Consider the following 13,941-nt stretch of genomic DNA (forward strand, 5'->3'; position numbering starts at 1 on the left):
GGGTAGTTTCTTTTTGACAACTTTTTAAAATATATGATTTTATACTTTCCCGTCGCATTGTATTCACCAAATTTTCTCAGACAGTTTGGAAAGCAACATTGTCAAGCCCGACACCTGTTTTGCCTTGTGTCTCAGGTACCTGGAGGCATGGAACAACTACATTATTAGTACTACTATCTTCTTATTATTGGCCGCATTTTTTCAACGTTCCAGAAAATTTATAGACTTTTGGTAGATCAATTGGTTTCTGAACGAAGGGATCCAGGATCGGATACTACCCACAAAATCTCCCATGAGCGAGGTGTCTTAAGCCCCATACCGTAGGGGCCCTACGCCTTATATGTATTTATTATTTTATTGTACTGAAATTTTAACCTTCCATTTCCATTTTTAATGTTACAACTTTTTGAAACTGAAGATACTTGAAAATTTTACGTTGATATAATTTTATATATATTTTCTATATTCCAATAGCTTTTATACATTACCTTTGTATTTTAATTTTGCCCTGAGATATTAGATTTACAGAACGAGACGGGAAAATTAGAAGCAAACCGACCTTAATCGGTAGAATACTTTGTTATTAAAGTATCCTACCGATTAAGGTAGGTTTCCATGGAGTACTTAAGAAGAATTCCGGGAGCCTCCCCTTCTCTCTTTAACTTTCCTCTTCAATTCACAATAAGACCTTCTCCCTTTAATTCTATCAAAAAATCCTATTCTTTTCCTTCCTCTCCCTCGTTTACCTAACATTCTACTCTCTAACACTGATTTCAACATCCCCTACCCGCTAAGTACTCGCTCCATCCATACCTTCTGTCTCCTCCGTATCTCATCCAAAAGCTGCCTCTCCTCACCCACCATGTCCAGCACTTCGTTGTTCCTCCTCCTCTCCGTCCATTTCACCTTCTCCATTCTTAGAATACTTTAATAATGATAAGTAATGGTAATGATCAGCTTGATTGGTCGCTTCAGGAGTCTCAGAGGAGCAGCCATGTACTGCCATGACACCATGGACTGCTTCCTGCTGCCCGGCTACACTTGCCAGATGGGCCGGTGCATCTGCGACCAGGAGAGACACACGGGACTCTTCTCCTGCATACCAGGTATAAGACGCATACGAAGGAAACATTTGGCCACTCACTCCACCCTCTCTCCTAAAATCTTAACTCAACAGGAGTACGCATTTTAGATCACCTTCACACTATGAGAGAGAGATGGGTCATTTTGACCCACGCACTATGATCAAAATGAAATGTAACAACTCATTACCCGTCCTATTCCTCCGAAACTTTGTGATTTTGTGTATATAAACCCATAGTAAACAAATGTAGAAAGAAAATCACGTAATTATTCATCAAACGTTTTTAAATATAGGTGAAACATAAGAAAATTGTTTCTTCCAAAGCCTCTAATTACTTTAAAAATACAATTTTCTCTTCTCGTCCCCTTCCTTCAACCTCATCTTTAAATGGATTCCCTTTCAACAATCCCCCCCTCCCAATGGGAATTATATCTAAAAGGACGGCAATGGGTTATTTTTACCCCTAACCGATCTTCAACTATAATCTCTCATTGAGGTATTTTTAATCTTTATTTTCTTCTCCGGCACATCCGGAATATTTACTTACGGATCAAATAACAATTGAGAAAACAGATAGATCAACAATTGAAACCTTTATATTTCATTTCAGTATTATTATTTGATACATGGGATTAGCCTGCGTTTCGGCATGCCTAAATGTAATAAATATCACATTTATTGGGTCCAACTAAAAATTGCTTTTCATCATTTTCCAAGGCAACGCCCTCCTCGTTTCACAGAATTTTGCCCATAGCCCCCAACCCTGCAATTCCACCACTGCAGTGGATACTTCATGGAATATAAGTAATACAATTCTGTTTCACATATGTGACAATTTTTTACACAAATTTGGACTTTTATACTGATTTACAGAAACAAAAAGTCCTCGGGCTCACAAATTGTCTTTTCCGGCTATTTTCTTTCTCTGATTGATTAGTGTTCGTCAATATGATCCTCAGCTTCTCCCACGAATCTCAAAACTCTTGATAGGCCTCTTGATTTTTTCCTTAACATTGTAAATAATCGTAATTTCTCCCTCCTTATTTTCCGATCATCTTTCCCAACTTGAGATTGTACATTTTCAAGAACGACGTGCACTTAGTGACCTTAGGTTTTTCCATCGAATCATGAATGGTCACTTTAGGTGTAACGACATTCTCTCAATGTTCTCCCTCAGTGTCCCCTCCCGTAAAACACGGAATTCGTCTCTTTTCCAACTACCTCACCACCGTACCTGCGACTCAGAGATCCCTTACCTACCGTCTACATCTTAACTAAAATTCCATCGAAACTCCTTCTTTTGATGTAACATCTTCAATTTCATCATAAACAACCGCCTTAGAAGACTTCCAATCTAAATTCCTCGTCCTTTTCCTCTCTCTTCCTTAATTGAAAAGAGATCGGATGAAGTGGCCATGTTAGCGATGTAATATGTGTTATCTGAGTTCAGGGGCGCCGACTTATAAAAAATATTGGGGGGGCCCATATCCGAGGTCTTGCCCCGGGAAGAGGTTAAATTCAAAGTGTGTCGTAGCACCGAAACACTATCATGATTCACACCACCTGATTCAGTTAACCTGCTTAACCTTATAATTATTTGTTTTAACACATTGCTAAATGCATTTTAAAAGGTAACTATCGTCAAACATGGGAGATAAAAATTACCAATATATTTTTGTGATTTCACAAAGCATAATATAACATAATTATTTTCTTGAATTATTGAGGGGGCTCCGCCCCCCCAAACGAATCTTTGAGGGGGCTCGGGCCCCCTCAGGCCCCATGGAGTCGGCGCCACTGTCTGAGTTTATTTAATGACTTTTTTTGCCGTTTTTCTGTTGCACAATATTATTTGACCTTTTGTTCATAAAACCAATGTAAAAGGTCTTCTTGAATGATATTGGATTTGATGCAAATGAATAATATAAATAACTGCTTGTTAATTTATATATAATACATGTTTCAATCGTTTTTATTTCAGCTCGTATTCACGGCGATAAGTGCCAAGACGACTTAGACTGCCGCACAGGTGACGTGAACCTGGTGTGCGTGGGTCTGGATCAGAGGACTTGCCGCTGCAGGAGGTGAGGAATTCTCAACGAAACTTAATGTCACTTTCAAGCACGCTAATCGCTGCTCACACACAAAATTTGAATGATTTAAAGTACGAACGAATGAAAGAAAATATCCTGAAAAATGTCTCCCTTCATTTGATGGAAAGTAATATCAAAAGAAAATTACTTTAATAATGAACCATGCTACCGATTAAGGTTGGTCTGCATGAATTATTTAAGAGGTATTATAGCAGCCTCCCCTCACTTCATAGACCTATTCCCTCATGGACCTTTCTTTCTTCAATTCGCAATATGGCCTACTCCCTTTCATTACATCTAATAATCCCATTATCTTCCTTCCTCTCCCTTGTTTACCAACATTCTACCCTCTAACTCTGTTTTCAACACCCCCTCCCCGCTCAGCAATTGCTCCGTCCATACCTTGCCATCTCCGTATTTCATCCAGAATCTACCTCTCCTCACCCATCAAGTCCAGCACTTCGTCGTTCCTCTCCCTCTCCGTCCACTTCACCCACTCCATTCTTCTTCTCACGCATATCTTTAACGCCTCCAGTCTTTTCTCGTACTCTTTCCCAAGTGTCTATGTTTCCGCACGGTAAAGCGCTATACTCTTCAGTAGTCTGCTCAAGCGGTCATAAGAACGCTAATGCCTTTCCACCGCCGTAAGGTTGTAACCCAAGGAAAAGGAAAACATAATAATCTTTATAAATAGACATCGAATTAAATATCACAGCACGTATTTCATCGGTACATACAAAGAATTAGAATATTTATCGGTTACCATTGAAGAGGCATTTTTCACGTATTTAAAAACTTGCAATGTAGACGGATGGGCGACATGAGCTAGATTCATGGGTTCTGACATGAATCTCTCATTCCCTTGATTTTTTTAACGGTTTGCGCTACTCAGAAAAAATAGGGAATTCATTCATGCTGATTCATTCAGAGCATGTGCCCCAAATATTCCACCAAAACACTTAATGAAGAAAATTAAGAATTTTTCTGAAGAAACAGACCTCATAAGTTGGTCTCCTTTCATTAAACGCTATTATCTGAAGCATTCTCTCAATTAAACCTCCCACGATTTCCTGAAAAATTTCCCACGCTTTCTTTGATGCCTGAAAATAAATCTCAAGTACTCCAAAGAAGTCATTCGCCTTGCCAAATATGAGGGAACACTCAGAGGAGTTTTAATTAGTGAACCCTGCATTAAAGAAAAATGATGCTACTACAAAATTATTTCATGACAGGCAAACGTTTAAAACGAAAGAATATAGGATCTCATGGAACTTAGCTCTGCTTTTGCCATAATTCACCGAACGTTTCCCACTTAAAGTAATGCGTCCTGATTTTCACTCACTCATCAACGTTACGTTACCGAAATTCTTAAGACAAAACCACGAATTTTTCAGAACACACGAGGTTTGTTCAGAAAATAAGGGGAATTTCAGTTTTTGAAAAGAATATTTATATATTCGTGAAATCAATCGCGTTTAATGGGGTCGCCATTAGATATTACGCACTTGTTCCAGTGCTTCTTCCAATCCTCGAAACACTTCTCAAATTCTATATTAGGGATAGCCTTAAACTCTGTCAGCGATTTATTTTAATGTCATCTATGCTAGTGAAACGACAGTTATCTTCATTTTCTAGATATGAAAAAGTCACACGGAGCCATAGCTTGGGACATGGAGGCTTAGGCATCGTTATGGTATTGTTTTTGACCATAATTCACGATCAAACAATGAAGGGCGAGCCTAAAATCGCCGAACTCATAAATGCACGTCTAACCTTATCGCCTGCCACGAACTAAGTAAACAATGATTACAGCTGAAAATTTTATCATACTTCAGAGGCATGTGTACCAACACAATACAAATTTTTGACAATCGGATACTCCAAGAGATCAAATACGTCACTATAAAAATGGTAACGAACAATAGTGGTATGGAAAGCTGCGTCGAACTAATCTTAGGATTGTTGACTGAGATTATGATTCCATGGTATTCAACATACCCAGAGGACTCATTTTCTGGAATATTCAAAGGTTTGAGTGACCTTTTACCAAAGAATTACATAAAATCAGGCGAAAATATTCAATCAAATTGTTGAAAATTATGTTTAAACGCAAAAACATTACGGGACATAAGATATGTTAAAAAAATTATTGAATAGAGCCGAAAGCCCCCTGATAAGATATCGAAGCACCTCCTGCCCCTCTTCAGTACCTAGCATATCTTTATTATGCAAAATTCATGATAATACCACAAGATCACGCTTGAAGGAAACCTGTATATTAGAATTCGATATATATTATTACATTCGATATTAGACAAGGGCACGATTTCCTCCAATAAAATTAATTGTTAAATTAATCAGCCATTGAAGGAGATGAAAGATCCATATCCTCCAAAATAAAGACTATTCTGTCCGAAGAGAGTCTAACAATCTCTTTCTCGATCATATTTTGAATGATTCTCGGCAATACCATCGTAAGTAGGATAGCAGCGTAAATAAGCAGGCCGAAAACAGAAATTCTCCCCAATAATTGTTATTTTTTGTTTGGAGTTCCATGGATTGCTGACTGAAAAGTCTTAGAATAAAAAACGCCAAGACAGAGTAGCAAAAACACAAAACAGTGTAGTAAAATTGTGATTATTGGTCAGGATGATAATTCCTTAATTCCGAAAATGGGTTGAAATTCGGATGACGTCACATATTTAGCCAAATACGGTCATTGTTTGGAAGTTCAACAAGTGACCACCTGCAGTACACGAGTAACGGCTCACCAGAGCGTTAGACTCACTTTCAAAGGAATGATTCATTTTCATCGTGTCGTTCTTGTCTCAAGCAATGAGTGACTCATTGAACGATTCACATGAAAGTCCAATAGTTTTCCGAATGAGGTTGTTTGAAATCGAATATACAAAATAACTCCCAGAATGGAATGTTGTCGCAATGGGCTCATCTTCCTATTGAGCATCTTCACCAGCATTGGCCCACGAGGCGATGTGTAAACAGTCCAATCCGCCAAAACAGATTCCTCCAAGTTCAAGCTTCGACGGCCGTAACAGACAAATGAAATTGTCCCATATCCGTTAACCTTTACGACGGTAGTTGAATGCACTACTTCCCTGAGCCGATCGACCCATTCTAGTTTAATTGGACTGCGCTCTCTGAAGACAGCTGAAGAGCAAATTGCCGTAGCGTGGTTGATCTTATTCAGCGAGTATATGATCTTAAAATTCAAATGCAAACCAATATGAGACTTAAATATTCCTTGTGTTTAACTTAACTTTGAGCTCCAAAATCTGCGAGGAGAAACTTTGGGAATATACTTATATATGTAGTAATACTACTTTGAAAAATGCGTAAAATACTGTTAAATATCGCGGGATTTAACTCTAAGTCAGTACACGCCACATGGTAGAGGTAGTAAAGCTGAGGAGATTAAAAAGTGTGGGGAGATCATACGTCAAAATTCGTATTTCTGCTATTAGAGTTAGCAGGGGTAATATCTCAATTCTAGTTTTTAATGGCTGAGGATTAATCTCACCGAAGTTTGAAATAGAGTCGAGAGAGCGGAAACAAACAACTGAAGTGTGTATTTCGCACGCCGTGGTTACGAAAGGGGTTCATTCCCCCGCTCCACTTCACGCTGCGACATTATTTTACGAGGTGTCTCAAAGCCTCACCTGGATGTGGAATGTGGATACAGGACCCTTTCACCACTATTTAAACGCTCTAACCACTAGGCCACCACGCTCTCCGGAGAAAAACATGATGGGAGCCAAATAGCTGCTATAAAATATACTTTTGCGCATATAATTAGCAGAATTCCGTTATCCTTTCGTTATTACCTTTTTTCTTTTAGTGCAAGCCTTGTTTTGACTCTTAGAAACGTATTTAAGAAGAATTACGTAAGTTATTAGCGAGCAACTCAGTACAATCGCTACCAAAGACCAATATCGAGGATTTCCGGGATCAATAGAGGTGAGGAAACTGTAGGAAGCAGCACAGTGAGAATGAACTTGTTTCCAGGGTAACATTCATTGAGAGGAGAGAGGTTATCTTTCTTCGGTTGCCAATGACAACGGAAGGGGAGAAGACAATGCGGAGAAATACCATGGTGATTCGCGCAGATATTTACGTTATTGGTTGCATCAGATTCAGTCTACCCATTTGATTTGTTTGAAGCCCTTAATTCTGCATCACAAGCAATTATAATGGCATGTAAAATTCTCTTCATCATTTCTTCACACAACACGGGAATGAAGAATGCGGCATAGTGCATCATGGTATGCCTCATTCACTCAATCAGTTCTTCAGTCCGAAAGTTCGTTTCGTTAGATAAGGATCTGACCCCAGGCTATGCAAAAGAATTCCGCACATTAAAGAGCACAAGCTTTGTCGACAGCCAAAATCATGATATTTTTCTACTTCTCGGATTTTCTGGGCATGTATAATATTGACCCAACGGAGAAAAATAGTTGAAGACAGTTAAGCTCTAGGGGAATTGCCTGCCATTTTTATCAGTGAAAACGATTTTTATATTGAGGGATTGATTTTTTTTGCATTCCTTACACATTTTTTCAAATTAAATCCATAAAAAATCATATCTTAGACAAACACCATATTTTTGTGTTATTTCCTTATTTCTACTCATTAAGAACGACTTCAGGTGTTACCATTAACGTGTTTAAGACCTAAAGCCTTGCCTACAAAAAGGGGTGAAAATTAAACCAATTGGAAGGTCCGGAAACGGCCTTATACTTGTTTGCTTGACTACAACGAGGGCAAACAAAATTTGCGCTGATTGGACTTCTTCCACCGTCCGCAACATCACCTTCATTTGTTTTTTTCGGGACGAAACAATGGCGGATGAGGGAGGCAAACAGTTCGCTGACTGAGGGGGCGCCATTGCATCTGCCATTGTCGTGTCGACGCGGAGCACGTGAGTAGACACGCTGAATGCATTGATTGGCTCCCTCGCTGTGACACCAGGCCCTCAACGGCCGCACCATTCCAGATTTCGACTCTCGCCTCCCTCTCTCTCTCTTTTTTTCTCGCTTCAGCATTCGATTGATCGGAAAACGATCGATATGCCATCATATCGTGGCACCCACTGAGCCCACTGAACTCTAAACAATGGAATGACGACCACCGTCACGAATATCACGATGAAGGATTCTCCAGAAGTCCTCTAGATGCGTTGACGACCATCGCGCGTTTAAATCGGTTTACTAAAGTCGCCACCCGCGTCGCTGACGCACAGAGCGATCCAAATTTTACCGAGAAATAAAATATGATTAAGGCTTGTACGTTAATGTATAATTGTGATGATGTAATCTAACAAACTCATTACTTCCCAATACTATTCTTCACGGTTATAAATCTTACATCGTAAATGTTGAGAATCAACGGATCACCCACAGCCGCTCTGTGTAAATTTTTAAAAATCAATTAAAATGCACCCAAAATGGCAACAAAAACCAAGTCTGCGGTACGGATTCACCTTGCAGTTCATTCACATTGACGCCCGGATACCACGCAAGGATTCGGCTCGTGGTTCAGCCGAGACCATATTGGGAAAGATCTCGGTCCAATTACCTGGGGAGAATTTGGAAAAATCGAAAGAGCGATTCATTTTTTAATATATTTATTTCCAACTTCCCCGTAAACAGCAAATAGAGGCCTTTTATAACGGAGAATTAACAAAGACGATACTAACATCCATGCCCTGCATAGGGACCACATACTAAGGCGGGATTCGAACCCGCGACCTACGGTATGATAGGCGAGAACTTTAACCCACCGCCACTGAGCCCGGAAAATATTGAAATACATACATACTGGCCATCATAAAGAGGCATAATACCTTGATTATTCAAATTTAAATACTACTCTAAAGACGTAATACTAGGAAAAATTTAAAATACACAGGCATCTCCCATGAATTTAAATATAATGCAATAATCAATCGTTATTCCAATGGATAGAGCTCAGTGGCAACATACCGATAATATTTCGTTTGCATTTCGCATGCATTAGTGGCTTATTTAGTTACTCATAAAATAATTTATTATGTGCTCATTTTCATGCTTACATCTTTGACATTTTAGGGGCCTCCTCTGGGACGTCATATCCAAAAGATGTTACCGCGTGGATGACGACATTTACGGTAAGTTAATGAAAACGATGGAATTGAATGAGTGAAAGGACGAATTAAAAAGTGGAGCCCACAAAAGGAAAGAGAGCATGAAGGCTTTAATAAATAATGATTGCAGGGGGAAAGTTTGACCCAATCAGAGACGTAATAATCCCAGGAATAATTGTGATGACTATTGGCGCCATGATGTATTTAGGAATCAAACTATTTTGTAATTGGTGAGTAGAAGCATCAGTATATCCAAAATGACCTTCATCATTGTACTTATTCAAACAACAAGTAATGTCTATTTTTTGACATGAAGATACAATAAGAGTAAACCGAAATATTTTTTTCTCGCAGCGGGAAACTTTGGCACCGGAGAAGGCGCCAGGACACAACTCAGGAACCGCACCACCACTCTGGAACCACGTGGGTCACTTCATACCGAGGTGAGCGATCAATCACCACCATCCAAGCTTGAAGCACTTCACTTGATTGGAAAGTTATCTTATATAATTATCTTCTATAAAAATTATCTATAGCACACTCAAAACAGTCGATATTGCTCGTATCGATAGCGCATACATTGGCAGAATCCTAATCCACCTTGGATTATATCAGGTGTACTTAACATTTCCTGTTTTCAGGAGTGACGTAACGTTTATCGACTTAGAAGTGGATTTTACGACCGAAAAAAGACGTATTTTGGTTGGTACATACACTTGAAGCCATACCATGGAGGTGAACCGGCCTTACGGAAGAAACATGGCAGGCGGGAATCAGTTTTTGTTTCCTTAGTAATTAAATGCTATAAGAAAACATATGGCAGAGCGAACGAAAACTAGGCAACTGGTCAGAGTTATCAAAGAAAGCATTTAAAAAGTGCGTTAGGGAAAAGTAAATATGGCCGGTTGCAGTTTTTTTACCTTAACTTTTTCACGCGTCAGAATTGAAAAACATTTCTCCAGGAAGTGCTCCCATGAGATAGGTTATCGCGCTGCCTTTGCTCGATGACTATGAAGACGTAGTGTATAGCATGTTATTGTGTACTCACCCCTTGCCAAGCACCCTCGATGTGGCTCGCAGGGCATTCTGTACACATAGATAAATATATCACGGAAACCAGCCTTAGAAAAATATATCACGGAAACCAGCCTTAGAATTAAAAAAAAACAGGGTCAAGGCGAAGGGAGAAGATGAAAACTCAAGCAAAAAATGCCACGCTCATTCTAAAATTTTCTACCTGAAGGTTGGTTTTGGTAGGTGAGGGCGGAACTCTTCCCAGATTAGGTCACTGGCGTGTAACCTTCCACACATTCAGGGTGGGGATGTCAGTTCCTCCGTTACTTAATTGAAATTTCCCCCTCATGTGTTTCACTGTGTCTCTCCTCATATCTCTTCCTCTCTCTCCCTTGTCTCGTCACAGTGGTTGGCTCCCTGTCGGGCCTGGAAGGCGGCGCCGCTGCGATCAACGGCGGAGCGACGACCAATGGCCGCGTTCATCACCACCACCAGCAGCACAACGGCACCCGGGGGCAGGCCGCGCCCCTCCCGCCCCCGACCGCCACCGCCGCCACGGCCTGCGTGGGTCTGTTCGTGGGGGCGTCCTCGGCCGCCCCCAGCGCCCCATCGCCCTCGCCGCCCTCCACCTCCTCCCTCGCCCTGCTGGCCCCTCCGCCCCTCGACGGGCCCGTGCCCGCCCCGCCCCCCTACGAGGAGGCCCTCGGACACAAGGTGGTGCTCTCCAGCGGATACCCACTGCCTCCCGCCGCCGGACCATCCACCTCCAGGCACGCCTAAGACCTCCTGAGGTCCTCTCCCACTACAAGTCAATTTCAAATATCTTCGGGCGTCAGGAAGGTGGACTCTGCCAGGGAGCTCGTGAATAGAGGGAGGGAGTCTTGGAAAAAAAAACTTCCGTACTCGGCCACAATGCTAGTCAGCGATTTTCCACCATTCCACGTTTTTTTTGACGGAGAACTGGGTGAAAACGGGAACCTGCAGCAGTGTACGGCTATGCTCGACGAGAATCGTCGAGTACGGTCGTGCTCTCCTCTCGAGAGATAGCTCCTCACTTTTCGCAGCTCCTCGGAACACTCCCAGAAGTCACAGATTCGAGCAAAGCAAATTCGTAAGCGAATGCCCCAGCAGATGCAGAGTCACACGAATCCGTTCAATACTCGGCGGTCGGTTGACTGTGGATTCGAGGAGAGTGAGCACAGCCACACTCGGTCAACTTCTGGCATACGTTCGGTTCCACCTCCAGCCGAAGGAAAGATGGAGGCGCTGTGCGTGGCTCTGCTCATGATTACCATTGCTAAATGCGCAGAAGGCCGTGAGTTGAGGGGGAGGGTGCACTTGGGGAAGTAAACTTGGAAAGGAAGGCAAAACCTCCGCAAGGTTCTAGGAGTGGATATGAAAGGGATAATGAACGGAATGGAGGCTAACTGCGAATATACTCATCCTTGGGGTGAGTCATTTGTGCTCTACGGGATCAGGGTAAGAAATGATAGAATGAAGAGTCGGAATCAGTCTGCTGTTAATGGAAGGCGCCAGGGTAACCGTGCGGCGGGCGATGTGTAGTACTCGAACTGCCCTACTCACAGCTAAACTCAGCAGCGATCTTTCACGTCTGAAAATCTCCGCCTTTACTAGGATTTGAAGACAGCATTCTGCCTAGTACACCAACATAATCTCCTTGAGCAGTGAGAATCAGCCCTTAAATCAATGGCAGTGTGTACCTCTCAGCAAATCCCTAAGGTGGAAGGAGATCTCAGATATAGCAGGGTGGAGAACCCATCAGAAGAGGCGGTTGGAGATCGACGTGGTAAAGTTCTGTGTAAATTCAGGCACACAATTAGGTTTGGCAACACTTCAAACAGATTCGTGAAGACTTGGCAACGCAGTGATGAATGAGACTGAATGCTTGAGAGACAGGGCCGCAGATATTCAATCCCAGTCGGCCAATAGGCTTTCCCTTACGTCTTCCCCATACACTTTTAAGCCCATCTCCGAGCGACCAAGATATTTGAAATCCGCCATAGAGGCCTGGATCCGGTAGCGAAATATGGTCGGCCTTCGCCCGGGCAGAAACAGAAAGCTGAACGAACAGCAGTATTCGAAGAATATGGCCAAAGCCTCTCAACTGGCTCGACTATCTCTCATCATTGGCTATACAAAGGGCACCCGAGCCAAATAATAAGAAAATATGCAACAACTAGCCGCACTGGCTATTCTATAATTATTTCACTGGCCACAGTGTCAATTGCCCCGTGCAAGGCTGGGTGCCGGGATTGCTTGGCACGATCCAGAATCTGCATTTAACGGACGGAGACGAACTCGATTTCGTGTGATCAACGGGCACGGTTGAGGGTTGACCCGACTGAATTTTGTACCCGCTTACAGGCCTCTATCTTCAACACTGCCCAAGGACCTCGTGTCCGCGTCCGGGGAAACACATGCTCAAACCAGCGACCGGCTGAAGAGCGCCATCAACTGGTGCCACACGGTAAAGGCGTGTGGCGTCGTACTGGCGCCCTTCAGGATCTGAGAGATCTGGAGGGAGAAGTTTTCCAGGACGCCACGCTGTTGCAAATCAACAGCCTCATAGATTCACGTGATTGTCAAATTTGCTCAGTTTTCCCCTCCTGCGGAGAGATGGCGGGGTTCTGTGATCTTTTTCCCACTTCAGTGTGTTAGCGGTTCATTTCCCTTCACCTCTTGTTACATGGACACTCTTTCTGTTCTGCTACCCGCGAATGAGATTTACGCGGAATGTGTTGTTTACGCGAAGAATTTCCGGTGTTTCTAATGGATCACTCTTCAATGTTGTTCTGACCTCAGAATCTGTTTCAAAAGAACGCAGATTTTTGCCCAGCACAATTGGGAGATGCTTTCCTCACTGCGGAATGCGTTCTAATTACAATTTGAGGACAATTGGAGCATCGAGTCGATAGCTAATGCGCGTTTCTTCAGAGTAACGTTCACTCTCGAATGAGTATCGATTACCTTGCGTTGGAAATCGTAGCAGGAGAGATGCGGCATTAGAATGAATCACAAATTGAATCGATTTTCATGAGGTAAAATGGCTACCATTTCACGATTGGTGCGCCCTCGTCATATAGCAAGTAGTTGATATTGCAGATAAACAAACTATCGCCTCAGTACACACACTAAATATGCTCCGGAAATTTGTCCTATTTGACTCAATCATCATTTTTTTCACTTGCATAACATTTAAAATGCTCACTATTTTTTTCATAAAATTGCGATGGCATGATTAACGATTAGTACGGGAAAATAAACTAAATTAAGACTTTTGTTAAGAGCAATTTTGATTACTATATTTCAAAACGCTACATAAAAAATGACCCAACTGAGTACTCATTTCATACCGGTGGTCAGTTTACTGTTGCATGTGCATTAATGTAGAAAACAGGACGGATAACGCTTCAAAAGATATGTAAATATAAATGGATGAACGAGGCACAGGGTAAAATTGATGGCCTTGTGGGAAAACGGCAAGCGTGCTTTATGGATGGACATTCAAAAGCAGGCACAATGGAAGGTTAGCCGATGACTAACACACTTAGGCGCAGAAGTCACTCTGTGAAATAGAAGACGTGCCGTGA

At 41.9% G+C, this 13,941-nt stretch overlaps 1 protein-coding gene across 1 annotated transcript; it reads left to right on the plus strand.

Moving 5' to 3' along the window:
* The first annotated feature begins 943 nt into the window (after positions 1-943).
* LOC124159624 lies at positions 944-11,110 on the plus strand. The gene is made up of 6 exons (XM_046535543.1): positions 944-1,106; positions 3,066-3,168; positions 9,282-9,340; positions 9,447-9,546; positions 9,671-9,759; positions 10,737-11,110. Exons 1-6 carry the CDS (start codon positions 944-946, stop codon positions 11,108-11,110), a joined length of 888 nt encoding a protein of 295 aa, XP_046391499.1.
* The last annotated feature ends 2,831 nt before the right edge of the window (positions 11,111-13,941 follow it).

Source organism: Ischnura elegans, chromosome 5 (assembly GCF_921293095.1).
Source record: "Ischnura elegans chromosome 5, ioIscEleg1.1, whole genome shotgun sequence".
Taxonomy (NCBI): Eukaryota; Metazoa; Arthropoda; class Insecta; order Odonata; family Coenagrionidae; genus Ischnura; species Ischnura elegans.